General features: G+C 37.0%; 1 protein-coding gene across 1 annotated transcript in view; it reads left to right on the forward strand.

Moving 5' to 3' along the window:
- Window positions 1–27,963, forward strand: part of SLC12A2 (solute carrier family 12 member 2) — a 134,862-nt gene that overhangs the window by 46,143 nt on the left and 60,756 nt on the right. The window contains exons 2-6 of the mRNA XM_072597420.1: window positions 936–1,055; window positions 3,974–4,049; window positions 4,634–4,729; window positions 25,775–25,914; window positions 27,685–27,795. Of these exons, the coding sequence (XP_072453521.1) occupies window positions 936–1,055; window positions 3,974–4,049; window positions 4,634–4,729; window positions 25,775–25,914; window positions 27,685–27,795 (543 nt within the window). The remainder of the gene's footprint in view (window positions 1–935; window positions 1,056–3,973; window positions 4,050–4,633; window positions 4,730–25,774; window positions 25,915–27,684; window positions 27,796–27,963) is intronic.

Here is a 27,963-nt window from a genome sequence, read left to right on the forward strand (position 1 = left end):
ACTCTGCATTCTGGTATCATCTAGAATCCAGAAACTTCAAGGAATTGACAGAATTGGGTCACTTACAGAGGCAGTAGAGGGACAGGTTTATATAAACTTTTGAAAATTTTAGGGAAAATAGTGTGCCTGATACATAATGCATGCCAGTTTGGGGAGCGGGGAGGAAGTTAGAGAACTTAATATTTTATCATGAGAAGATTTCCAGGATTGGAACCCCATATCCAAGTACTGTAGATGTGTAAGACTGGAGGGCAGGTCACAGGTTGTGTTAGGGATACACATTTGGAAGACACCTGTTTAAACATGGTTGGTAACTTAAACATGGTTGGTAAGATTAGATGAGCTTCCCAAAGGAGTGACTACAAAAAGGAAATAATCATGTGGGGGTTTATTTATTTATTTATTTATTTGCTTTCAATTTTCTATATTCACTTCCCTAGGTCTCAAATTTTCTCCCCCTCCCTCCCCAAGATGACATGCAATCTTATATGAGTTCTACACATACATTCTTATTAAACACAGAAAATAATCATGTATTGAACTTGCCGAATTAACTAGCCTAGACATTGGCAAATATTACTCTGACACTATCACACTCTTATTGGTTTAAAAAGAAAACGAAAGAAAAAATAGTCAGGTTTTTTTCCATTTTCAAAATAACAGGCTATGGGAGGCCTTTGTTTTAATATGGCTTTTCTTCGTTAAGCTCTCCAAAGTGTCTTTTTTTAAAAAGACTGGGTCTTTTGTTAACAAGTATTTATTGAACGCCTTTGTTTAAAGCATTGTCCTAAAATTTCTCCATGTTGATGGCAATTGGGTAACTTAAAAATATATAGTCTCAATTAAAAATTAAATTCTCTATCTGAAATCATCTTTTGAAAAATATTCTTGAATAATCCATAAATTTAAAATTTCTTTCTTTTTGTTCTAACCAGGAACCTTTTGAGGATGGTTTTGCAAATGGAGAAGAAAGTACTCCAACCAGAGAGGCTGTAGTCACTTACACTGCAGAAAGTAAAGGTGTGGTGAAGTTTGGCTGGATAAAGGGTGTTCTAGTAAGTATATAGACATTTTTATACTCACCAGGGTAGCTTCCCATAAAGCACAGTTTGGGTGCTTCTTATGTAAGGCTTTTCTTGATTCCCTCCACTTATTAGCTCTCTCTCCCTTTTGAAGTTATTTTGCATTACTTTATGATTGTGTGTTCAGTATTTTTATTTACTTTTTTGCATACCTATTGTATTCCATCATAGGATACGAGCTTCTTTCTCAAGAGCTATTTTATTTATGTTTTTGTATTCCCAGGAACCTAACAATTTCATGGATATAGTAGGTGCTTTATTAATTTTTGTCTAATTGTTTAATTGAATTTTAGTTATTTGTAGAGTATTATTTATGTATATCAATGGGTTCTCAAGAAAGTTCATGGTTTTCCCCGCTGAATTCTCTTAAATCCTTTAGGAAAAGATGATATTAACTTGTACCTAGGCAGTCTTTTCTATTTGTTATTAATAGATTATAAGACCAAACAGATGTTTCTATCACTAATGTAATCAGCTCATTCAGTGTTTAAGTACCTACTTTGTAAAAGTGGAGAGGTAGTTTAGTACAGTCAACAAATGGTCAGGAAGACTTGAGTTCAAGTCGGCTTCAGACATATTAGCTTGGGTAAGCACTTAACCTCTCTGTCAGTTCCAGGCATCTCTCTAAGACTGTAAGCTCTAAATAGTTGGTGACATGCATCAGGTGGAGGGAACTGATGCACTAGTGGTTTCCCTACATCAATGAAATCACAGGTTCAGATAAAAAATAAAAAGTGTTGAAAACAATGTACAAATTGTTATTCAATGTGCCAGTTTACTGCCTGAGTCACATTCCATGTCTTTACTGACATTGAAAGCCATCACTTCTATTGCTCCCACCTGTTTTTCTGATCTTGTTTCACATGACTTCATTTTGGCCCAAGTGGGTTTTTCTATATAACATGCCATCTCCTGCCTCCTTGTCTTTTCTCTGTTTTCCTCTTCATCTAAAACCCTTCTGTAGCATTTCCTGATTCCCACCTTACCCAGTTGGTTGTTTAGTATTTTCTGTCCCTCGAAATTGTCAGCTTTGTATGTACATTGTGTTTACTTATCTGTCTGTGTACGTGATATGCTCCCCCAGTAGGGCAGGGACAGTTTGTGTGTGTGTGTGTGTGTGTGTGTGTGTGTGTGTGTGTGTGTGTGTGTGTGTGTGTGTGTGTGTGTGCGTGCACGCATGCGCGCACGCAGACACTTTCAAGGTTTGCCATAGTGCAGTACTTTACATGTGATGGGTGCTTAATAAACGCCTCTTGAATTGATGGTAAAATGTATTTAACAGTCAACTTAGATCAGTTAGGATCTTATGTGCACTTAGAAGTTGAATTTGTGATTTTTACACATTTTGCCTATTTTCCTTATGAAAGCTGGGAATGAGGGTGTCAGGCTAATAGGAACCATAAAGTCAAAAAAGAGTAATATGAGGTACAGAGTTGGTGCCTTCTTTTAGGGGCAATTGTTGGGAAGTTGCAGAGTTAATAATAATAGTTTATCAGAGTTTGAATGAAGGAAAAAAATAATCCTTTTCAACTTCCCCTAAGTAGCAAACAATGGAGGATTAATTTGTCCCTTTTTGTTAGGAACAAGGTCTCTAGAGAGAATTGGCATAGTAGAGTTGAATACGTGTCCTTCTGAGAAGGACATCTGCATTATCTAGCTGGGAATCTGGTTGTGAGATTGAGTATATTGCTAATGAGATGACTTAGTGTCCTTGTGGAAGGAGGGCTTAGTTAAGGAGTAACCTGGGATGTGTGTTTAGCTCTGTTCTAGTTAATGTTTTTATTAGCAGCTTGGACAAAGTCATAGATAGATGACATGCTCATCAAATTTGCAGATCCAGACACAAGGCTAGAGGGATGACTACCACAGTACATGAAAGAGCCAGAATCCAAAATGATGATTACAGTCCCTAGGGCATTGGGCTGAATCTAATAAAGTGAAATTAAATAGGGATACATGTTAATTCTTATGTTTGGGTACGAAAGATCAACTTCACAAATACAAGATGTGGAAGTGTGTGGTTAGATAGCCATTGCTGTAAAAGAGATCTGGAGATTATAGAGGGCTGCAAACTCAATATGAGTTGACAGTGTGATGTGGCGGTGACCTTGGGTCATAGCTTCTAGGAATAGGGAGGTAAACTAGTTCCATTCTCCTTTTCCCTTGGCAGTCCTCATCTTCAGTACTGTGTTCACTTCTGGTTGCCAGAGTTTTAAAAAGACCATTAGTAAGCTGGAGAGTATCCACAGTGGTAGCTGGGGGCTATAAGGCCCTCTTAAGCTCCTGAAGTCCCTGTCAGATATGAATCAGTTGAAAGAACTAGACATGTTTAGTCTGGAGAAGAGAAGATTCCAAGAAGGGGCACATGGGTGTTAGTAGGGGATGTGTTAGATTTGATTAGATATGAAGTGGTACTGGGTAATGTTACTTTGCCTACCCTTGTATCTTACATACTTGGCTTCAAAAATCATTTTTTAAAAAGGCTTCTTGAAAAGGATTATGTCAGGTTTATAATCTTATGTTTGGAAAGTAATGGTTAAATGTCATCTATAGAAGTTGAAATCTGTGTAAAGTAAAGGAATGAGAAAAATAGAATTTGATTGAACAGTTTTTAGAGAGGCAATATCATAAAGATCTTCAGAATATTCCTAGTGTCTTGTTCTTGGCTTGTGGCCTCTGATAGTGTCAGATGTTGGTGAAAGGCATTTGTCTTTTGTTTTCATTTCTTGGATTCCTAGATTTTTCCTTCTTATCTGTCCTAAGCTTTTATTGTATTATGTTTAATCTCTTGACTAAAACTGTAGCTTTATAGCAATTGTTTATGAAACTGCCATTAGATATTAGTTTTTCACTGTGTTTTAAATCCCATCTGTGTGTTATTCCTTTTCCAGGTACGATGTATGTTAAACATTTGGGGTGTGATGCTCTTCATCAGACTGTCTTGGATTGTAGGTCAGGCTGGGATAGGTAGGTACACCTTTAAGCTGTTTTATTTAGCTGGGAATTATTTAGGTACCATGGAAGAATGGTGGTGCATGTTCAACAGTACTTTGTTTTGCATTATGACATAAGATTAAGAAGAAACACAGGCATTGTGAACAATATTCTCCTTTATGTCAGTGTTCCAGTAGTGATCCTATGACGTCTTCATCCTCATAAGGGTAGTTTTCTAAAATCTATTTTTAGTTATGAAGTTAATTGGAGGCTTTAATTTGTATTATGTTTATAGAGCTTTGTGATTTACAGAATACTTTTCCTACAAACAACCCTGTGAAGTAGGTAGAAGCAAGTACAGTTTTCTCCATTTTATAGGTGACCAAACTGACACACAGTTGTAACTTGCTCAAAGTGACATAGATAGGGAAAGGCAGAGATTGACCTGGACAGACTACAGGAATAAATCTCTTTCATCTGTACCATATTGTCTCTAATTGACTCAATAGATAAGAAATTCTAGATGTAATATCCCAGAAGTGTGATTTATATGTGTTTTCTCTATTTTAAAACAGTTTTTATTAACTATTAAAACATCTGTTTCTTTTCCTTCAAAGGTCTGTCAGTTCTTGTTATAGCAATGGCCACTGTTGTCACCACCATCACAGGATTGTCTACTTCAGCAATAGCTACCAATGGATTTGTAAGAGGAGGTAAAGTTAATCTTTTTAAAGACCATATGTCTTTCTAGTCTTTTAGACCACTGTAAAATTACTTGTATTAAAAATCACTTTTTAAAAATAGGGTTAAATTTATATTTCTAACCCTTTTGTAATCTTAGATTTTTGAATTGCTGTTATATATAAAATAAAGAATAGCTACTGGATATTTTCTAACATTTTGCTTCTCTACAATGTTGAAGGCAGGGTAGGTCAGAGGAGTTCTTGGCTAAACTAAAATTTTTTTAGTGCTCCTTTAAACCTTTAAATTTGATTAACTTTTTTGTTTTAATGTTTATAGAATATATGTTCTCATTTTGAAGGGTAACTTATAAGCTTAGATCCTTCCATAAGACAAAAGGTATTGTAAACCCATCACAAATCATTATTATGTTTATTGCTTATTATACTTTTGTCTTATGGTTCTACATATATGAATTTAGATAATGATCAAAACAGCTACAAAATTAAATTTTAATATTTAGAAATGTTAGCTAGATGGCAATGGCACAATAGATAGATAAGGTGCTGGGCCTGGAGTCAGGAAAACTCATCATCCCGAGTTCAAAGACACTTACTAGCTGTGTGACCCTGGGCAAGTCATTTAACCCTGTTTAACTCAGTTTCCTCATCTGTAAAATGAGCAGGAGAAGGAAATGGCAAATCACTCCAGTATCACTGCCAGGAAAACCCCAAATAGGGTTATGAAGAGTCGGACACTACTGAAACAACTGAACAATAACAAATTAAAGGTACAAATAAAATAATTAAATTTCCAGACTCACTAGAACTTGATTAACCTAATTATTTTACTATTAGATCATTAAGTATTTTTGAGCATTTATGAGAATATAAAGAAATACAAGGCAGAGTCCCTACCTTCATGGTGAATACAGCCTAGTTGAAGACAGAAAGATTGACCCCATGGAAATATACTAGGCTGTATGTTAAGAGTCAGGTGAATGCTGCTGATAAGTACTAGGTAAGTTTTGTAAGCAGCTAGTTGGCACAGTGGATAGAGTGCCAGGTTTGAAGTCAGGAAGACTCATCTCCCTAAGTTCAAATCTGGCCTCAGACACTTACTGTTGGACCCTGGGAAAGTTACCTAACCCTATTTGCCTCTGTTTCTCATCTGTAAAATGAACTAGAGAAGGAAATGGCAAATTATTCCATTACCTTTGTCAAGAAAATGCCAAATGAGGTCATGAAGAGTTGGACACAACTGAAATGACTGAACAGTACCTCCAGTTTTCCAAGTACTCAGTCAAAGGCTGGATAACAACTGTTCTGGGATGTTGCAGAAGAGATTCTTGCTCAGTGACAAGGTGGTCAACTTAGCTTTCTCAAATAAAGCAGGATGTGTGAACCACACTTTTCCTGAAAGCTGGTCAGCATTCAAATCTGGAATTACAGGACATAGAGGTAGAATTTCACATTGAGTTGATCCAGTTATGGAATTTATTGATAATCTGTAAATCAGTTTTCTAAACAGCGGTAATTGAGCATGCAGATCCTCCACTCAATTTACTACCCTTTGGATCTGGATGTCTGGAAAACACTTATCAGTCCCAGTAACTAGACCTACCTAGAGCTTTATAGATAGATGCTGAGAGGCCCTGGGGAAAAGAACTTGGAGGGTAGGGTTAAAGGAAATGGTTAGGGTCCATGAGATTTTAAATTGCAGCAGACAGGAAGATAAGCTTTGTGTTATACCAACCTACAGTGAGCATACTTCAGCCACTTTTCAATGTGTCAGTCATTAATAGGTTTGATTAGAATAAACATAGGATAGATAGAATTCCTTTGGTTTCAGACACCTAATGAATAGTCAGTTATTTTAACTTTATTTATGTCACATGGGTGTGTCTTCTCTTCCCCCTTCTCTCACCCCCAATAGAATATAAAATCCTTGAGGGCCAGGATTTCTTTGTTTTTTGTCTTTGTGCGGCTAGGCCCTTAATATGTGCTTGTTGAACAAATTGTCAATGTTACTTATCACTGGGGGGCAGGGGGATAATCTTAACTATTTGGGTAGGCTTCGGTTAGGTGGAAGGAGGACATTTTAAGTGCCTAATCATGTTCATTTGGATTTTAAACCAATTTTTATATTAGGAAATTGAGAGGAAAAGAGATTATGGAACAAATCCGGGAAATCTTTACTGAAGGAACAAAAGAACTGAAACTTGAAGGAAGAACAATGAAGATGCTTAGATTACAGTTTGGTTAAATTTATTAATAAACTCTCCGATGGTAATAGTGGTAGTTATCAACACCAGTTTTCTTTGATTTTTAGTGGGACATCACCATACAAAGTACATGGAATGACAGTGAGAGGGACCAAATAAACAGAAGTTTATTTGGTTATGTCATGTTCCTTTGGTCTGATGTAGACATGAGATAACGTAGACACGTTATCCAAAGAAATGCTACATTTTATCATCCATTTTTCATGGTGGTTTGGGATCTGTCTATCTATCTATCTATCTATCTATCTATCTATCTATCTATCTATCTATCTATCTATCAGTGCCTCATACCTTGATTTGCTCATCCTGGATTTTTTTTAATTCTCTGATCACTTTTAATTGTATTACTCTTGGATATTTTATGATTGTTTCGTGTTTCTAGACACTTTATGATGATGACAGAAATACTATGATGACCAATCTGAAATGGGCAATATAGATGGAAAAACTTAAGTATTTCCCCACTGAGTTTTGCTTTTGGACTTATTTCACTGACTTTTTTTTTTTTTTAAAGGACTCAGTAAATTTTTCAAAAGTGTCTGGCTCCATAAAAATTCAGAAGTAATAGTCAACAGAGTCTGTTAAGTATCCATTTGCATAGCAAAAATGGAAGTGTTATCAGTGGTATGTTATAAACAGTATAAAGTGAGCCAGCTGGGTGATAAAGTTCTTGGCTCAGGTACTTATTAGCCGTGTGTTCCTGAGCAAGTCACTTAACTTTGCCTCAGTTTCCTCATCTCTGAAATGAACTGGAGTAGGAAATGGAAAAACCATTCCAGTATCTCTGCCAAGAAAACCCCAAATGGCATCATGAAGAGTCCGACATTACTGAAAAACAACTGAAATTTTATTTAGCAAAATAAAGTTGACTAGAACTTTTGCTGTGACTTCTTTTTTAAAAGTTTATATCATGACAAGGCAAGTTTAGCTTTATTAATTCAGGGTTTTAATTGTCAAGTTGAGTTCAAATTACCTTTCATAAGATTCAAATAAGAAAATATGCTTATATAAAAGTGGAGTCAGCTATGAAAGCAACATGTTTGTGATGGGAAGTTTATAGTGTCATTTAATCTGATTTCTTCATGTTTATGTGTTTAGGCAAAAGTGTTTTAAATCAAAATTCAGCGTCAATTTTTAATATATATTTGATTCCTTGAAATGTTTCTGTTGTCATACATGCTGGCTCTCAGGAAACTTAATGTATATTTTGTATTAAGTGTATATGTTGTTCCCTTTCCCCCAAAAGACAAGCTCCTTGAGGACAGCAACTGGTTACATTTTTATTTTTTATTCCCAGCATCTAGCATAATTCCTAACAAACTCAATATGTCCAAAAACTAACTAATATCTTTCTCCTCAAACCCTGTCCTCTTCTGAACTTCCCTATTTTTGTCAGCTCCCCTTGCTCACCCCACTTATCCTATCAGTCTCCAGATGTTGTCAGTTCTTCTTCTATATCATCTCTAATGCAAGTCTTCTTTTCTCCACTTACATAGCCACTACCTAGGTCAACTCTCATTGCTTTTCACCTCCTAGACAATTGCAATTCAATTAATGTCTCTGCCTCAAATCTTTTCCTACTCCAGTCTATATTCCATTCCGTTGCCAAAGTGATTTTCCTAAAGCATAGATCTATGTCAGCTCTCCCAGTAGATTCTCTGCTTCCCTATTACTTCCAGGGCAAAATATAGTCCTTCTTTGGCATTTTAAAACTCTGCACAACTTGACCTCTTTCTACCTTTCCAATCTTCTTACCTTCTACTCCCACTCTACAGTCTAGCTGTGTTGTCCTTGTTGTCCTCAGCCTTCCATCTCCCAACTCAGTTCCTTTGATGCTGGTTATCCCACATTACTGCAGTGCTCTTCCTCTTAACTTCCAACCCTCAGAATTCCTGAATTCCTTTAAGAGTCACTTCCAGGAGGCCTATCCTAGTCCCTAGCTGCTAGTGCTATCCCTTCTAGTTGCCATCCATCTATTATGTATTAACTTGTATGTTCTGATTAACATGTGTTGTTTTCTCACATTAGAGTTTATACTCCTTAAGGGCAGGAACAGTTTTTGGTTTTCCTTTATATCCCCACTACTTAGTGCAGTGCCCTAATAGTAAGCCTTTAATAAAGACTTACTGATTGATTGGCATATGTTTGTTGATCAAATATTTATTTAAGTTAAATTGGAAATCTTTAGTTATTTCAGCCTGTGCTTTATGTGGACAAATAGTGAATTTAAACAAAATACTGATTGTAAAAGTCAGCAGAATGCTACTTGAATGCTATTAGCTGGCCATATACCACACCAAGTGACTTCATAGCAAAACAGCTAATTGTACTCTTTCTGATATAAGTTATGAATCATTGGCATTCCTTCAAAATAAAAGACAGTTTTGACTAAAATACCAATATTGCCTGTTTCAGTGTTAGGAATATATTGCTTTGCTTTTGTAAATTAAGGCTTAATTCAAATGATAAGTAATGTTCATGAGTTAGCTGCCAGAGTTAGTCTATAGGCTCATTGTGTGAATCACTTTTCTTACCCAAAATTTACTTAATCATGTTAATGCAAATATCAGAATGAGATGAAACTTTACTGCACTATAACTAATAAACATTTCTGTGTATTAATAGATCAGGATATTTAGGATTTACTTCATTGGATTATAGAGTTAAGATTTGGAAAGTACTTAGAAGTTGTATTCTCCAACCCCTCATTTTATAGATTAGGGAAGTGGGGATATAGAAAGTTCAAACAGTGACTGAAATTGATAGTTGAATCTAGATTTATTGTAGAACTATTCAAAGAAATGTTCATGGTTCCACCAATGAAAGTGTTTATTCTTGGACAAGAATCTAAATACTGGTTATTTTTTTTTTCTATTTTTTTTGCTATTTTTCATTTTTAACACAATTCATATCACATAACAGAATTCCAACTTTTGGTCAGGTGATATTTCTTTTAAAGCATTTATAATATGGACCACAAAAGAATTTTTTTTTTAAACATTAACCAACTGAGACACAAATAATATTTATGTATGCTAACTTCACAAGCTCTTGACCTGTCTCCACAGTATTACGAAGAATTAAACGACCCTAACTTATTGTTGTTGGTCTAAATAATAGCTTAATTTTAGACTTAACCTCGGATGTTTCCCTGCCAACAATCTGTAATTTAATAGATCTGGTATTAAGCTTACAAACCTTTTGACTATAGGAAATTGCCACTAAGAGTAGGGACATTGCAGGGAACCAGTATCTCCCCAACTTCATACCAGTTCCAGGTAGGAGTAGACTGTCAGCTTGCATTCAGTGAGGCTTAGAGTCTGCCAGGTGTCAGTGGGGAAATTGAGTTGGGAGAATCCTACCTCAGGCCAGGCTGAACAGCCACTCTCCCACCCTTCCCATGAGATCACCTTTTGCAGTTCATACCAGCATCTCACTGGCTTACTGGCATCGTGGATTGGAGGCTCAGACCACCTTTCTTGCTATCCATACCTGGAGTTAGACTCAGAAGAACAGTCACCTAATAGTCCCATAGCATCTTAAAATAGCAAGTTCAAATAACCAGGTTTCAAGTATGACTATAATTTCACATTGGCTAAGGAACATCTTTTGAGGCAAGTCTTAAGGGGCTTACATGTCTTTCTATACATGTTCTAGTTCCTGATTAAATGGCAATCATAAAATCAAATTTACCATTAAAACCTTAACTTTTCCATCAGTGCCAAATATTACCCGAAGTTACCTGCCTCTAGGAGACTTAGACTAAAATTCATTTCCCCAAATTAAAGATGTCTCTGATATATTCTCAGTAATTAATTCAGTCAATTGTTTTAATACTAATTGCTTTTACATCACTTTGAAACATGTCCAATTTTTCTCCCCATCTCCCCTTCCCCCACTCCCTAATACCTTGCATTCTGATTACCCCTTCCCTCAATGAGCCCTCCCTTCTATCACACCCCATCCTTCCCTTATCCCCATCTTCTCTCTTTTCTTGTAGGGCAAGACAAATTTTTATAGCCCATTCCCTGTGTTTCTTATTTCTGGGTTATATGAAATAATAATTCTCAACATTCATTTCTAATACTTTGAATTCCACCTTCTTTCCCTCCCTCCTTACCCATCTGCACTGAGAAGGCAAGCACTTCAATACAGGCTATATATGTGTCATTTTGTAAAAGACTTCCATAATAATCATGTTGTGTAATACTAACTATATTGCCCTCTATCCTACCCTGTCCCTCCCTTATTTTTTTGTTCTCTCATTTGACCTTGTCTCTTCCCAAAAGTATTTATTTCTACTTACTCTCTTCTCCCATTTGCCCTCCCTTCTATCGTTCCCCTCACCCCACTTGTCACTTCCTCCCCTACTTTCCTGTAGCATAAGATAGATTTTCATACCAAATTTAGTAAGTATGTTATTCCCTCCTTAAGCCACATGTGGAGAGAGTGGCTTCACTTTTCCCCTCTCCCCTTCTACCTTTTCTCCTCTTTTGAACAAGATTTTTCTTTGTCTCTTTTATGAGTTATAGCCTGCCCCATTCCATTTCTCCCTTTCTCCTCCCAGTATTTTCCTCCCTCACCCCTTAATTTTTATTTTATATATATATTTTTTTGTGGATATCATCTCCTCTGATTCAACACAGCCTGTATTGTGTGTGTGTGTGCGTGTCTGTGTGTATGTACAATCCCTCCACCTACCCAAATATTGAGAAAAGTCTCAAGAGTTATAAATATTTTCTTTCCATGTAGGAATGTAAACAGTTCAGCTTTAGAAAGTCTTTATGATTTCTCTTTCTTGTTTGCTTTTTCAAGCTTCTCTTGAATTTTGTGTTTGAAAATCAAATTTTCTATATGGTTCTGGTCTTGCTTGAAAATCCTGTATATCATTAAATGACCATTTATTCCCTTGAAATATTATACTCAGTTTTGCTGTGTAGGTGATTCTTGGTTTTAATCCCAATTCCTTTGACTTCTGGAAAACCTATTCTAAGCCCTTTGATCCCTTAATATTGAAACTGCCGGATCCTGTGTTATCCTGATTGTATTTCCATAATACTCAAATTGTTTCTTTCTAGCTGCTTGCAGTATTTTCTCCTTGATCTTGGAACTCTGAAATTTGGCCACAATATTCCTAGGAGTTTCTCTTTTTGGGTCTCTTTCAGGAGGTGATCCGTGGATTCTTTTCAGTATTTATTTTACCCTCTGGTTCTAGAATATGAGGACAGTTTTCCTTGATAACTTCATGGAAGATAATGTCTAGGCCCTTTTTTTGATCATGGCTTTCAGGTAGTCCCATAGTTTTTAAATTGTCTCTCCTGGATCTATTTTCCAGGTCATTTGTTTTTCTAATGAGATGTTTCACATTATCTTCTATTTTTTCAAACTTTTGGTTTTGTTTTCTAACTGCTTGATATATCTCATAGTCGTTCATTTCCCTGGATGCCCGGGGTGACTCCCGGGCCTTCGCCTTCTACTTACCTATCCCCGGTCCTCGTACGTCTCCGGCCCTCCTCCTGGTTCGGGGGAGGGAATTCCCTCTCCCTGTTGGGGAAGGGGAATAAACAGGCAGAGCACCCGAAAGGAGTTGCAGCCAGCAAGCTTTATTCCGTTTCCTCCCTCTCAGCTCTCATGGTCATCCCCTTTTATTATCCCCTGTCTCCTCCCCCGTACCTCCCATGGGCAGGCGAGCTCCTCCCAAGTGCCTCCCCGTGGGTGGAGCCAGCCTGTTACCAGGGCCATCCCAGTACCTCGTGGCTTGCTAGACCAGCTAGCCTGCCACGTAAGCAGGTTCGGACCCTCAGGCGTCTCACGGTCCTTACGGGGACCCCGGTCCAGAGCTGTCCCCCAACACCTGAACTCAATTCTCTCTTTCAGAGAACTATTTTGTTCGGTGAGCTTCCTTCTCCATTTGGCTAATTCTGCTTTTTAAAGCTTCCTCCTCCTCATTGGCTTTTTGGACCTCTTTTTCCAGTTGTTAGCCTCTTTTTAAAGGTATTATTTTCCTCAGTATTTTTTTGGTTCTCCTGTAGTAAGCTGCTAACTTGTTTTTTAAGGTCTTCTATTTCCTGAGCCCAGTTTAAGTTCCCTTTGGAGGCCCTGGAGGCAGGGGCCTTAACTTCCTATGACAGTATGCCTTGTTCTTCCTCATCTGAAAGGATGGGAGGGGGCACCTGTTCACCAAGAAAGTAACCTTCTATGGTCTTATTTTTTTTCCCTTTTTTGGGCTTTTTCCTAGCCAGTTAGTTGACTTCTGAATCCTTTGTCAAGAGATTAGACTCAGCTGCTTGGTTCCCCTGGGCCTTGGGTGGGGGCGGGCTGTCACTCAGGGCTGGGGTTTAGATCAGCTGCTCCCTCCCAACAGAGGCTTTAAGCTGAGCTGCCTTAACAATGGATCCAGGTTGCTTCCTGGCCTTTCTAGCTGCCTACAGCTGCCATGGCTTCTGCCATCGCCTGGGGCTATTGCTAGAGAAACCCATTCCCTCTCACCCAGCGGGGAAAGCTCTCCCCCACTGACCTTTGGAGCTTTCTTTGTAGCTTGTGGGTTGAAGTGTCTGGGACCTTGCCTGCTAGGAACTCTGCCTGAAGGCCTGTTCAGATCCTGTTCCTCCCAGTGCTGTGTGGCCAGGGCTGGGTTCCGCTCTACTCAGGATCCTGTGAGATAGACCTTTCCTGTCTGCATTCTGGGTTACCTTTGGCTGGAAACCTCTTTCACTCTTGTTCTGTGGCTTCTGCTGCTCTAGAATTTGTTGAGAGTCATTTTTACAGGCATTTTGTGGGCTGTGGGGGAAGCGCTAGAGTATGTGCGTCTTTCTGCTCTGCCATCTTGGCTCCTCCCCCCTAAATACTGGTTTTAAAAAAAACAAACATTGCTTTCCTATGCATGATACAATGAAAATTTAGAAGCAGGCCATTCATCTTTCCTGATAAATGTAAGAAATCTGTTCCACTAACCATATGTACCATCTAAATGTGAAGGTACAAATATCTGTGCATTTTTGACATCTTTGTCATATTAATAGTCAAGTCAAAAGCATTAAGTCCCTTCTTTATTCCAGGCACTGTGCTAAGTATTGAGGATGCAAAGAAAAGCCAAATAAACAAAAAAAACCTCAAATAGCTCTCAGTCTAATGTGTGTAAGACAGCGTACAAATTAAATCTATATGGGATAGGTAGGAGATAATTCCAGAGGGAAGGCACTGAGATTAAGAAGGACTGGAATTAAAATTTCTTGCAACTAAGACTTGAAGGAAGCCAGAGGATTCAGGAGGGAGAGATGAAGAGAAAGAGAGATTTCTGAGTATGGAGGAAACAGCAACAGTCTGTGAAAGTGTCTGGAGTCAAGAGATAGAGTATCATGCTGTCGTGACTTGAGTAATTGCACGGTTTTAAAATGTCATTATATTTATTTTAGTTTTAAAAGTTGTTAGTGTTTTGGAAATGATGGAAGAGCCCCAAACCAGATTCCTGGTTAAAGAACATCAAAGTTGTCTTGACTTTTAAGGTCTTGTTTAGTTATCCAGGACACTTTAGCATGTCTCCTCAATCTACCTTCCACTTACCCAGGACCAGCTTCTTCTCTCCATTTATAAGGTCACAACCTTTTTGACTCTTACCTAGGTTTTTGCAATTGCTTTCCTGGGTTTTAACAGACAATCACAACTTCATGAAATTTACATAAAAACTAGGTTTATTATAGAAGAAATGAACATGCATGTGGAACCTAAAGAGTTCACAATTCATACAGAAGTTCGCATATTTATGACAACAGGACAAAGGAGGGAGGAAGTTTAACTCCACCTAAAGAAGCATGGCATTGGAGGGGGAAAAGTACAATGAAGGTGGGAAAAGGACAAAACCCCTCCCAAGGGGGAGGAGCAAGGCAATAGCAAAAGCATTCTTTTCTCTTGGCAACTGCTAGACCAGGAAGATAAAATGGTCTGCATATCTACAGGGTCCTAGCTCCATAAGCAAATTTCCTAGGCTAGCACAGACTGGCTGGCACCTGTCTTGACTCCTCCCAAGGACACACAGGGAGTTCAGTTTGGGCTGTAAGCAACAAATTATGTTGGGGGTGGAGAGGGGTTCGTCCGTGACATGTTCAAGTCCTCCTGCATGCTCTGGGTCCAATGTTATTGGAATATATGGCAACTCAAAAAGACATGTTCAGAGAGCCCCTTAACAGTCCTTAGCATTTCCCTACCCTTCTACCCCCGGCCATTGGACAAAGGCAACCCCTGGGTACACTGATGGTCAGAGAGAGAGCACACTGGGTAAAACAGTACTATGAATACTACTGGCACAGCCCCAATTACAAAGTGGGATCAGAACCATTTGTGTGGTACAAGCCATAGTAGGAACGACCAAAATCAGGGAGTAGTTCAAGGGAGAAAATCAGACATCAGGATAATTAAGTGAACTTAGCATACAGATACAGAAAATAAAAACCAAAAGGGGACAGTAATGGGCGTCAATGACAACATTGTCTCCCTGCAACTCAGTAATCCTTTCCACTATTCATTCAGTCAGCACAATTCATCCTGGATCTCACACATACTGTGTAGTTGTCTGGTTCCCAGCCCATCTTTCCTTGGGACAGTCTGGAAAATAATTGTGTCCTCAAAGGCACCCCTCCATTAGATTTTTCCATTCTGGTTTCAGGTTACTTGTAGAGGCTACTCATTTATTCTTCCTGGAATCCCTAACAAAACAGATCTCAATACAAGTTGGCCTAGACTCTCAAAATTTATTCCTCTAGTAACAAGTTCATGTTGTGAAAACCAGTTCAGATCTTGCACTTCTACTTTAATCAGTAACAGAACTAAAAGGGAGAACACCAAAAGTAGGAAGCCAGACTTTACCTGAAACTTTAGAGAATTAAGGTTGTAAATACCCCATGCCATTTTTGTCTTCAACACTGTTCATCACAAGCTAAAGGGTTGCTGATATGCGTAAAACATCCAAATACAAAGTAAACATTTTAAAAACCTCAGAAGGCAAAACTCTCAAAATCTTCCCATATATATCTATTATATATACACATATATGTATATATAGACATATATGTATGTATATATATTCATTTGATCTTGTTAGTTCCTCAAAATTTTTACTCAAATCTTTAACTTCATAATATTTATCAGTTAACTAGTATTTTAGAACTCCAAATTTAAGCACTGTTTGATTTAAATTAATTCCAATCTGTTTCAGTTATTCAATATTCTCTCCCTTCCCCAAGCACCCAGGAAGAATAGAGACAGATAAGAATTTTAACCCTCACAGAAGAACATAGATTAGAGAACACTTTACAGGATGACTCTTGATACACAGGTAAAGTTAACATCAGTTATAGCAGAAGACTGGGGATGACCCTCAGGTAACCACGTTGAAAACAGTGTGTACCAAGTTATTTGTAATAAAACATGTTTGTACCCCAGGACATGCTTCACAAACAGGTATTATTTCCACATTAGTAATAAACTTGAATAAAATTGACTTCATTGATGTACACAAAAAATTCCATGTTACTCTAAGAAGGAGAGTACTAAAATTGCACTAAAATTCTTCAAACTAAACTGAAAATGTTTCTGATTTAGTTTCAGAAGTTAATAGAATAGCAGGTGGGTCACACAAACATTTGTATTAATATTCAGTTATTTTTACATCATTTTAAAACATTTATATAGAAATATATATACATTTCTAGTAACAGGCAGATGACTAGGCCAAATACTCATTTACAAAGTTGTTTAGCATATAGAGAAGACTATAGTTCTAGGTTGAATGGCTCAGATCTTAAACACATGCATTTTATTATAGTAGCTCAGATGTATCCCAGCCTTAGTTCAGAGGATAATGATATAACATTGTGTTTGTATCTTTGTTTCACAAACTTCCTTTGCCTTTATCCAGTTATTCCCATATTCAGAAAAGACACGCTATCTCAGGGATTAATCTTACAAATGACTATGTGAAACAAGCAGATGACAAGCCTGAGGATTAATTTGCCTAGTTTTGGGGATATGAAATTACTACACATGTAGACTGAGAATAGTAAGGTCTTACATATTTGCATCATGCTCATCACTTCTGTTGACCACTTGCTCAGATTATAGAAATTTGCTGTAAAAGGAAAAAGCAAGGACATGATTATAATAGCATCAATCTCAGCTCTGTTCGACTTCAGGGAAGAGTCATAGCTGATGATCAGTCATGCAGTGATGATTCCACCTCATAGCCAGGCACAGGAATAGGCAGGTGGGAAACATTCCCGTTCAAAAGAAAGTAACACTATGGGGAGACTGAGGCAGAAGGGTCCTACCCTGGGCTATGTCAAAGTCATCTCCTTGGCTTTTCCCCAAATACAGACCTGCACCTGTAACGGTTCAGGACCACATCCCCTCTGAGCTTCTGGCATTTCTCAGGAGTGGTGGATTGCTGACTTAATGATCCATCAGACAACTATTGCTGAATTCAGAACTATAAAACAACATTGTTATAGTCCCAAGAACTTTCATCCCAAATGGCAAATTTCTCTAAACGATAGGGTTGGATATAGTTATTTTTCCTATTACTACTTCTTCATATCTCCAGTACCTAGTACAAATAACATCTTGTACTTAGTGTACACCTAATAAAATGTTTGTTGAATTGGTTTGCTTTGAACGAAAGTTGGGATTATCAGGGAGTGCTTTTAACAAGGTGTTCTGGCTTGATAGGGAGGAGTTGGGGAATGCAGTTATAATTACACTTTTCTTCATGATATATCCTTGATCTCTTATTCCACAGTTGTGCTGTCCTTCCCCCCCCCCCATATGAACTATTATTTCATTATTACTGTGTATCTCAGATGGAAAGCGCTTAAAAATTGTCCTCTTTAATAATGCCACAGAACTTGGATATTTAGGAGAGAATCTATGAACAGAAAACTAGTTCCACAAACTAAAATGCTCAAATTAAACCATCTTCTAAAAAATACCATCTGATCTTTTATGCTGAATAGATAGGGGCAATTTTAATTTTCTTTCATTTTCATATGTTTATTAGGGGAATGGCAAGCTTATTAGAGGAAAAATACAGAAACTGGTATCTTATTTTTAAAATTAGCTTAAAACACCTAGACCCCAATAAAATTAGCATTACATTTATACTGTGCTTAGAAATATCTGTACCTCACTGCTTCTGGGCCTGTCAGTATAGTTTCATTTTCACTCATCTTCTTAATCAGACATGTTTACTCATTTCTTATTCAGTGGTTCAGTACAAAATGAATGCATATGTAATCTGGAGCTATTTGCATTCAAATCAGTTTTTTTTACATTTATGTCCTCTGTGACTGTGGGCAGGTGTTTACTTGCTTTCCCATCTGTAAAATGGGGATAACAAAGTTTTTCCCTTAAGGATTGTGGTGAAGATAAAATGAAATGGTATCAGCAAACCCCCTTCCCCCCACCTTTTTTTTTTGGTGAGGCAGTGACTTGCCCAGGGTCACACAGCTTGTAAGTGCCAAGTGTCTGGAGATAGATTTGAACTCAGATCCTCCTTGATTCCAGGGCTGGTACTGTGTTCACTGCATCTGGCTGCCTGCCCTTCAAACCCTTTTTAAACCATAAGTGCTAACCAAATATTCTTTTTACAAAAATCTGTGGGATCAATGACTTTTATGTCCTCTGTGTTTTCAGTAGTCCTGAACAAAGAGTTAACTTTGTTTTTAGGAAAGCTTTGTGACCAACTATGTCCATATCTCTGATCTGCTGGTTGGTTTTCTCTACTACTGTATTCTTTGACCTCTTTTTTTCCTCTGAAGTCTGAAGTCCATTCCTTTGACTTAAAGTGACTGTTAAATCTCTAGCCTTGACCCTCTCTCCCAAGTTCTTAAACTCCCTTTCTCAACAACTTACTCAAATTTCTTCCCGCTCTTCAAACAATAACTTTCCCTACTCCTACCTCACCCCCAAAATGGTTCTGAATCCTTATGACTTTGCTATCTTAAGACTGCTAAGGGATGATGGAAAGGAGCCTGCTATTAACTATTTTCACTACTGAAAATGAGAATGATAATATTTGGACGTTATAAACTTTTGTGACATTTAAGATGAGTTATTTAAAATGCATTATAAACCATAAAACTTGTGTAAATATCAGCTATTTTTGTCAAACTGTAAGAATTATAATTACCTAAGTTTTAAATCTAAATCCCATATTGTCCTTTCTGATACTAAAATTCAGGCCTTTTCTGTCTCTGATTTGCTTACTGAATCATTGAGACACTTGACAAATCTGTAATATCATTCCCACCTGAATCTCTCTTTTCACTGTCCTAGATGAGATTTTCACTACTACTGCTAAGGTATACTGGCTATCCAAGTGTACAGCGCACCTAGGTAGCACAGTAGATAGAGTGCCGGGCCTGTAGTCAGGAAGACCTAAGTTCAAATCCAACCTCACATGCTTACTTCCTGGGAACCTTTGGGCAAGTTACTTAACAAAAGCTCTCTGTCTCAGTTTTCTCACCTGTAGTAATTATCTACCTCCCAGGGCTGTCATAAGGATTAAATGAAGTATTTATAAAATACTTTGCAAAAACTCAAAGCACTATATACATACTAGCTGTAATTATTAGGATTATTTTGACAGTGTTTCAACTAGTTACCCCCTGCCTCCACCTCACCTACACAATAACAGATGAATCTTTATGAAGTGAGTGACTCCCTTTTTCTTACATTGCCTGCAAAGTAAAATTCAAAATCTCTATCCTAGCTTCAAATATTGTATCTATCCCTCTTCTCTCTCCTCCCTATCCTCCTTTTGCTAATATCTATGTTTTAAAACCTATATATACTGAAAAAGTCTAGCTTAAGATGCTATTTCTTCATAGCATTTTCTAAGAAATGTTTGCCCTAGTTATATATTTTGATGAGCAAACTATTTACTCAGTATTATTAAGTGCCTTCTGCATTAACAGGAACTGTACTAATCACCAGGGATACAAGGAAAGGCAAAAGACAGTCCCTGTTCTCCAGGAGATCACAGTCTCATAGTAGAGACAACATGAAAACAACTATGTGCAAAATGGAAATAATCACCAGAGGGAAGGCACTAATATTAAGGGGGATCAAGAAAGGTTTCTTGTAGAAGATGGGGTTTTACCTGGAACTTGAAGCCAGCAAAGCCAGGAAGCAAAAATGAAGAGGGAGTGTATTCCAAGCATGGGGAACAGGCAATGAAAATGCCCAGAGTCTAGAAACAGAGTGTCTTATTCAGAAATAGTAAAGAGGCCAGAATTACTGCATGGATTTGGTGTAAGAAAACTCAAAAAGTATGAAAGGGTCAGGTTGTAAAGAGCTTTGAATACAGTGTCAGATGAATGAGTTATCTACTTATCTGCATATTATAGTTTTCACAATAGATATTTTTCATCAACTCCCTTTCCTCTGGGTTCATTGTTAGGTATAAATATGACTCTTAGTTACAGATTTTAAAATTTAGGGAACTCTGCAGTGTTGTGAAGCTTGATGAAATTGGCACATTGTCATCTTCACACAGGAAAACATCACCATTTATATAGAGTCCCTTTGGAGTCTGGATTGAACATGATCCAAGACACCAACACTTTGGAAAATGCATCTCCTTGTTTTATACATTTTCCTTGCTATTTATGATCAGAGGGTATTGAATCAAGTTATGTTACATCTTACAAGGAATAGTGTATGATTGTGTGATTTTGTTTTATTGTATGATTTTTGACATGTATGACATTTTTCATGTAATTTCATTACATATTAAATGCCTTTATATAATAAATATACAGAAGAATATAATGAGGAAGGATGGGCAGTCCAGATAGAAAAAGGAATCACATGGATAAGAAAAAGGCTATTATTTGTAAGCCTTGTAGGAATAAGCAAGAGAATTTAATGAAATTAATTTGGTTAATGAAGCCTAACAATAGTACAAGTTTTCAACCAGGCCACTCATGTCAACTTTCAAAAAATAATTACAGTTCTTAGAATTATGGAGGAGGAATGAGAGTGGTAGAAAAGACAATTATAGTATGAACTTTCCATTTACAGTTTGAAATAATTTCAGTGTGTCATGTCGACCCACTCCTGATGCTGCTTTGTTTTTACATGGAGTTGCATGCTGCTTACCAAGGAAAGAGAAAGTAAAGAAGTGGGTATGTTGCACAGTGCTGCTACTTGTTATTTTACTCCAAGGTGAATGAGTTAAATTATCAGAGTTATTTTGGAAAGCCACAAACCTATTGTACTGCTCCCTCCCTCTACACTTCCCCCCACCCTGGTCAATAATTTTCCACTTTGATTTTTTGCTGTGATAGTCTTGGGTACTACTTTAAAATTTTAGTTTAAAAAATAGAGTAATAATGATTTTCAAACTTATACTGCCTATCAAATAACATAGAATAAATTTTGGAATAACAGAAAAGATAGTATCAAGGGCTACTTTGGGATGCAGAGCTTCACTAATTTTTGTGTACTGCAAATACATTTATGCATATACATACATACATACATATGTATTTATAGGTATGAATTATTTACTTATGTGTTTAATCTTTTCATCACTTTTATTTTCAGTGATTCAGTTTCTTCTTACTCCCCTTGCTTTAGTTTTTCAGAATTTAATCCATGTTGAGAGACAGCACCAAGCAGTCAGAAGAGTGCTGGCTGGGTCTGGAGTCTTAGCATCTTGGTTCAAATCCTATTTCCTAAATCCACTACCTATGTGACCTTGGGCTGGTCAGATGGCCTCTGTGGTCTGTACTACCGTTTATTAGTATGATCTTCCCAGCTTATGATGCTCGAGTTATAAAATGTTTTCAGACAGGTCCTTTTTTTTGTTGTTTAAAAGAATTCTGGGGGATAGAGAGTAGGGTGTTGCACCAATGTGATATTCACAGCACCTGTGGTAGCCATGAATATCCCAGCACAATTCTGAATAGCAAAGTACAACAGACTCTCCCCATGGAAGACAGAACCAAAACATTTATTCAGACACCCAGAAAGCCAAATCCACCACAGCAACAAAAATCTGTACACAATAACAATGCAAAGAACAACACCATCCCCAAGCCTTCCCCCTGCTAGGCTTCCCACAAACCAGCTCCTTTAAACAAATCACAAACAAGCTCTTACATTCACGCTAGCCAGCTGCCTGCTTGCCTGTATCCTTCCTAGCTCTAACTATTCTCATGACTAACTTCCTCTCAGCTCTGCTGTAGCTCTGCCTTTTCCTGTTCTACCCTTTAGCCAGCACCTCCCACCACAGGCTCCTTGTGATTCACACTTCCATGTGACCCAAGCAGGTGACATGGACCTGTTAATGAATGGGAAAGATCTTCCCATTTAAATTACCATTACATAGAGTCATAGATTTAGAGTTGCAGAGTCAGTGTAACTGAGCCCTATCCTTTTTTACAGATAAAGGAACTGAGGTCCTAGAGAGATAAAGTGATGTGCCCAAAGTCCCAGGTGTGGGAAGAGGCAGAACCAGAATGTAACTCAAGCTATCTGACTCCAAACCAGCATAGTTTGTGTCACTCACAAAGGATGGCTAGAAAGGCTGAGATTTAGAAGGCTAAATATCTATCAATGTCACCTAGCTGCATAGCAGTGCCATGCTCAGTCTTCTAGTGCCAGGTTCAGGGCTCTTTATTAGAGAGTAGCAATTGTACATCGTGGAAAAGAGGACTGAATTTGAAATCTCAAGACAGTGGGTTTGAATTCCGCATATCTGTCACCTAGGCAAGTCACCTCCAAGTCATAGTTTCTTTGGTTTTGTTTACTAACTGCTTAGTTTAACTCATAATCATTCATTTCCCTGAACTCAGTTCTCTCTTTCAACGAATTATTTTGTTCAGTGAGCTTTTAAACCTTCTCTTCCATTTGGCTAATTCTGCTTTTTAAAGCCTCCTTCTACTCATTGGCTTTTTGGATCTCTTTTTCCAATTGAGTTAGCCTCTTTTTAAAGGTGTTATTTTCCTGAGCATTTTTTTGGTTCTCCTGTAGTAAGCTGCTAACTTGTTTTTTAAGGTCTTCTATTGCCTGAACCCAGTTTAAGTTCCTTTTGGAGGCCCTGGAGGCAGAGGTCTTGACTTCCTGTGACAGTATGCCTTGTTCTTCCCCTTCTGAAAGGATAGGAGAAGACTCACCTGTTCCCCAAGAAAGTAACCTTCTATGGTCTTATTTTTTTTCCCTTTTTTGGACATTTTCCCAACCAGTTACTTGGGGGCTGAGATTCAGATGAGCCTCTCCAAAGCCTCAGGAGCTTTAGGTGGGGGCAGGGGTGCTATTCAGTGCGAGATTAAGATCAGCTGCTCAGGTGATGGCAGGGAAGCCACACAGGGCTCAGTTCCCTCAGGGAGTTTACGATGAGACCTTCAACAATGGATTCGGGCTACTGCCTGCTTTGGGAGCCCTGCCTGCTTTGGGAGCCCTGTCTGCTGCTGCCCCTACTGCTTCCACCTGAGGAGGCCTGAGTTTTGGGGACACCCTGCTCCCTTCTCGGCCAGCCGAAAAGACCCTCACTGACCTTTGGCACCTGTGGGTTGAGGGATCCACACTGCCGCTGGAGATTCTGTCCCTGAAGCCTGCTTGGTTCTGCTTCTCTAGGTGCCTCGTCTGGTGGGACAGACCTTTCCCGTCGGTCTTTCAGGTCACTCTGGGATGGAAATCTCCATTCCGTTGTTCTGTGGCTTCTGCTGCTCTAGAATTTGTTGAGAGTTCTTCTTTACAGATATTTTATGGGCTGTGGGGGAAGAGTTAGCGTATGTGCGTCTTTCTATTCTGCCATCTTGGCTCCGCCCCCATCATAGTTTCTTTATCTGTAAAATGAGGTTTATGCCTGTAGCACCAACCTCACAGTTGTTAAAAGGACCAAATGAGATAATGTAAATAAAGTGCTTTGTAACAGTAAAGTGCTATATAATTGTTAGGTATTATTATGTATTACATATGATATTTTGGTATCATTAGTTTTTAAAACCCTAAGAAAAATATTAAATCACTTCTTTTCCTTTTTAATTCATTTTAATGTTACTATGTTTTTCTCTCCCTCTCCCCCTTTTTAGTTTTTACTCACTGTTAGAGATAAGTACAATTATTGTATTAAGTGTTACAAATTCAAGTCAAAGTTGTGATAAATACAGAAAAACAGGAATGATATATACATTGAATTGGGACATAATAATAGTAATCCCCTTGTACATACCACTATTTTTCACGTTAAGAATAAACATCTGAAAGTTAATGTAGGAAAAAACCCTGTTGTTACAATCCCAGATTTATAACTAGCCTGATGTTTTATCTTGTGCTTAACCCAATGTCAAGGCAGTTGATTTATCTCTACAACACCTCTGCTTTTATCAGAGCTTTGCTTTTCTTTGATTAGTACTTCTAATTTTGTAAACAGGGTACCTCATCACACCTGTTCCTCTCATTATTATAGCCTGGGTATAGAGGGCTTCATTGGAATTCAGGCATTTTAAGTAAAGCTCTCATGCATCTTACAGCTGCTGATAGGGAAAACAGTGTGCAGACCTGGGCTGGGGCAAATGGCTGTAGGCCAATGTACCCAGCGTTTTGTTTTGTTTTTTTCTGTAGTATTGCTTTGCTTCACAGTTCTTGATATTTTTATTTGCTGCTGCTGCTTTAAATCTTGATAATGAAACCATAATAATTACATTGGGGTATTGAGAAAATATAACAGGTAAAACATTTTAATAATTCTTGTAATGAAAAAAGATATTCATCCAGTAATCTCCTTGACCTCTATTGCATGTTGCTGTAAATAATGTGCTTAATTTTCTGTCTTTAGACTAGCACTGCACTAGTTTTCACAGGAAAGCTTTATTTCATGACTAAGCTTTAAGGAATTGTAGACTTCAAAATACTTACTGATTTTTGCCAAGTAGAAGCTTAGTCACTCAGGTGATGATTTTCCTTAAGAAATAAAAATAGAAACTAATAATGAATGGGTAGGAAAAAAAAAAACAACAGAAGCCATTTTGTCATTTTGAAGGTGCTTATAAAATAAAACAGCCAAATAACACTTCCCATATAAGGTGCTACCTTAAAAAAATATGCAGTTGGTTTTGTTTGTTTTAATATTTCTTTTGTGGTCAAATAACCTAAAAATGCTCCATAAATTATAATTGAACAGGAGACAGCATTCAAGAAGCTGAATAACAAACATCTTATGTGCTAGTTATCAAAGACTCAGAGTAAGATTTTAAAAGTATTGATGAATAGGCTAAAGATTACTTTGTCTATAGGTTTAATGAAGGGATATAATATAAAGAATCTTAACTGGTTCCTTTCTCTTTTTACCAAGGGTGGTATAAGAGAAAATATGAAATTAATTTCAGCAGGACAGTTTTATATTGATTGTGCGGAAAAATTCTTGTCTGTGAAAATTGTTAATGACTTAAATTTATTATCAAATAAATTACATGTTGTCTTTCTCTGAATAAATGCTTCCCTAAAGGATAAAGACCTCAAATCTGTGCCACTTGTTAGTTGTGTGATCGTCACTTCTGAGTCCTGTATTTATTAAAATGGGGATTATAATAATACTTGTAATACCTACTACATGTGAAAATCAAGAGATATATTTTAGCAAGCATTTAATTCAACAACCACTTATTAAAATTGCTACTAATTTGTACAAAGTGCATTCTGTTGAAATGTAAAGTTTTTTGGAAACCGTAAAATGCTATGTAAATAAACTTGCTTTCATTCATTCTAATTTGACTATTTTTTTCTCTCTTCTTAGGAGGAGCATACTATTTAATATCTCGAAGTCTAGGACCAGAATTTGGTGGTGCAATAGGACTTATCTTTGCTTTTGCTAATGCTGTTGCAGTGGCTATGTATGTGGTTGGGTTTGCAGAAACAGTTGTAGAGTTGCTTAAGGTAATTTGGTTCCAATTTGTTTCTTTGGTTGTGATTTTGTTCTTACATATATCAAATACATATGTTAAATAGAGTAGTAGACCTAATGTCCACCATCTAAAATTTAAAAAATTTAAAACCTGAACTTCCAAGCAGAAGGCAACTAGGTAGCTTAATGAATGGAGTCCATTGGAGTCAGTAAGACATAAGGTAGAATCCTACTTCAGACATTTAATAGCTGTAACATCCCAGGCAAGTCACTTAACCTCTTTCTGCTTTCTTACGTATAAAATGGGGATAATAATAGCACCTACCTCACTGGGTTGTGGGAATCAAAGAAGAAAAATATGGAAAGAGCTTCATAAATCTTAAAGCATTGTAGTGATGTTAATTATAATGATGATAAAGTTGTATGACTTTTCCCGTTGCCTGTAACTATAATTGTAAATTAGTTTATTGCTTGTTATATTTAAAGTTCTTGTCATTTTATAATAGCAGATATTAACACTGGTTTTTGTTATCCCAAAGAATGTCTAATTATTTTAAATAATAGCATAACATCGCTATTTTTAATAGATTTTAATACTCAGTTTTCTTTAACAAATTATTTACTTCTTGTGTCAAAAAAAGTACAACACTGTAACTTTACAAAGGCTGAAAATATTGCTAATCCCTGTCCTATTATAGATAAAACACTAGCCTGTTAATATTTCCTTATGCTGGCCATTAATCTATTTATGAATATACTCATTTTTCAGTTAGTATTTATAATAACTTCCTATTCATCTGCAGTCCAACTAGAAAGTTATAATAACCATGTTTTCAGCGATCAACTTTTTAAATTAAATTTTTTTTTTTTTTAAACAAGCATTTATTTTGTCTCCCTCCCATACCGCTCTACACCCTACCCTCAGGGGAACAAAACAAATCTTTCACAATATATGTGTAGTCATACAAAAATATTCTCTTTTTGGCCATGTCCAAAACTGTGCATGTTTATTTTATTATTTCTGTATCAGGAGTTAAGTAGCATTCTTTATTCCTTCTCAAATCATAGTTATTCACTGAATTGTTTAGAGTTGTTAAATCTTTCAAAATTATTCATTTTTACAACTCACCATTCAGCTTATATGAAAGTGAGTAGTGACAAGTGAATGAATGCCAGGAGTTTATTTTTCAAATTTGAGAAATTAACTAGTATTTAAGAGAAATTCATGTTCAACTCATAGAGCCCTCAAGGAAAGTTTAAATCACGTTCACCATAGTTTTAGTGTTGGGTGTTTTATTTCATTATTTGAAAAGTGATAATTTCAAGTGGTATGACTTTGGGGGCCTAAGAGGGGTACATATATGTGTGTCTACATATATATATATACACACATACATATATGCATCACTTGCACATATATACATACACGCATACATATCTACACAAACATATATACATACACGTACACACATTTAATGACTCCATTATTCAGTTCCCCAGTCATTCTCATTTAAGTGAGAATACTATGGTTTGATTTCTGGATATAAAAAATGCAGCACTTGAAGTCATTAAAATCATAGAAAAACAGAGCTTTGTTAAAAGTAGAGTTTGATTTTTCTTGTGCTAGATCAGTGCAGCATTAGACAATTCATTGATCATATTTTGCCTTATGATTATCTTTTGTGTTAAATTCTTGATAAGGTTTTGCATCGAGCTTTGAATAACTTAATCTCTGTTCTAGCCAGTCTTTTGTGTTAATATTAAATACTACCATTAAATATGAATATATAATCTTTTTATAGGAGCATTCTATACTTATGGTGGATGAAATCAATGATATCAGAATTATTGGAGCCATTACAGTGGTATTACTTTTGGGTATCTCAGTAGCTGGAATGGAATGGGAAGCAAAAGTAAGCAAATATATGTGAAAATACAAAAAATAAATGTGCAAAATGTTGATACAAGTTGTTGATGGGAATGAATCTGTTATTTTTGTAACTTTTCTTCTAATGGGTTGCCAGGGATGTTTTACAGGCACATAGATTATTGCATATGGTTGCTTTTTTATTTGTAAGGGT

The sequence above is a fragment of the Notamacropus eugenii genome, chromosome 3 (genome assembly GCF_028372415.1).
Source record: "Notamacropus eugenii isolate mMacEug1 chromosome 3, mMacEug1.pri_v2, whole genome shotgun sequence".
In the NCBI taxonomy this organism is placed as follows: domain Eukaryota; kingdom Metazoa; phylum Chordata; class Mammalia; order Diprotodontia; family Macropodidae; genus Notamacropus; species Notamacropus eugenii.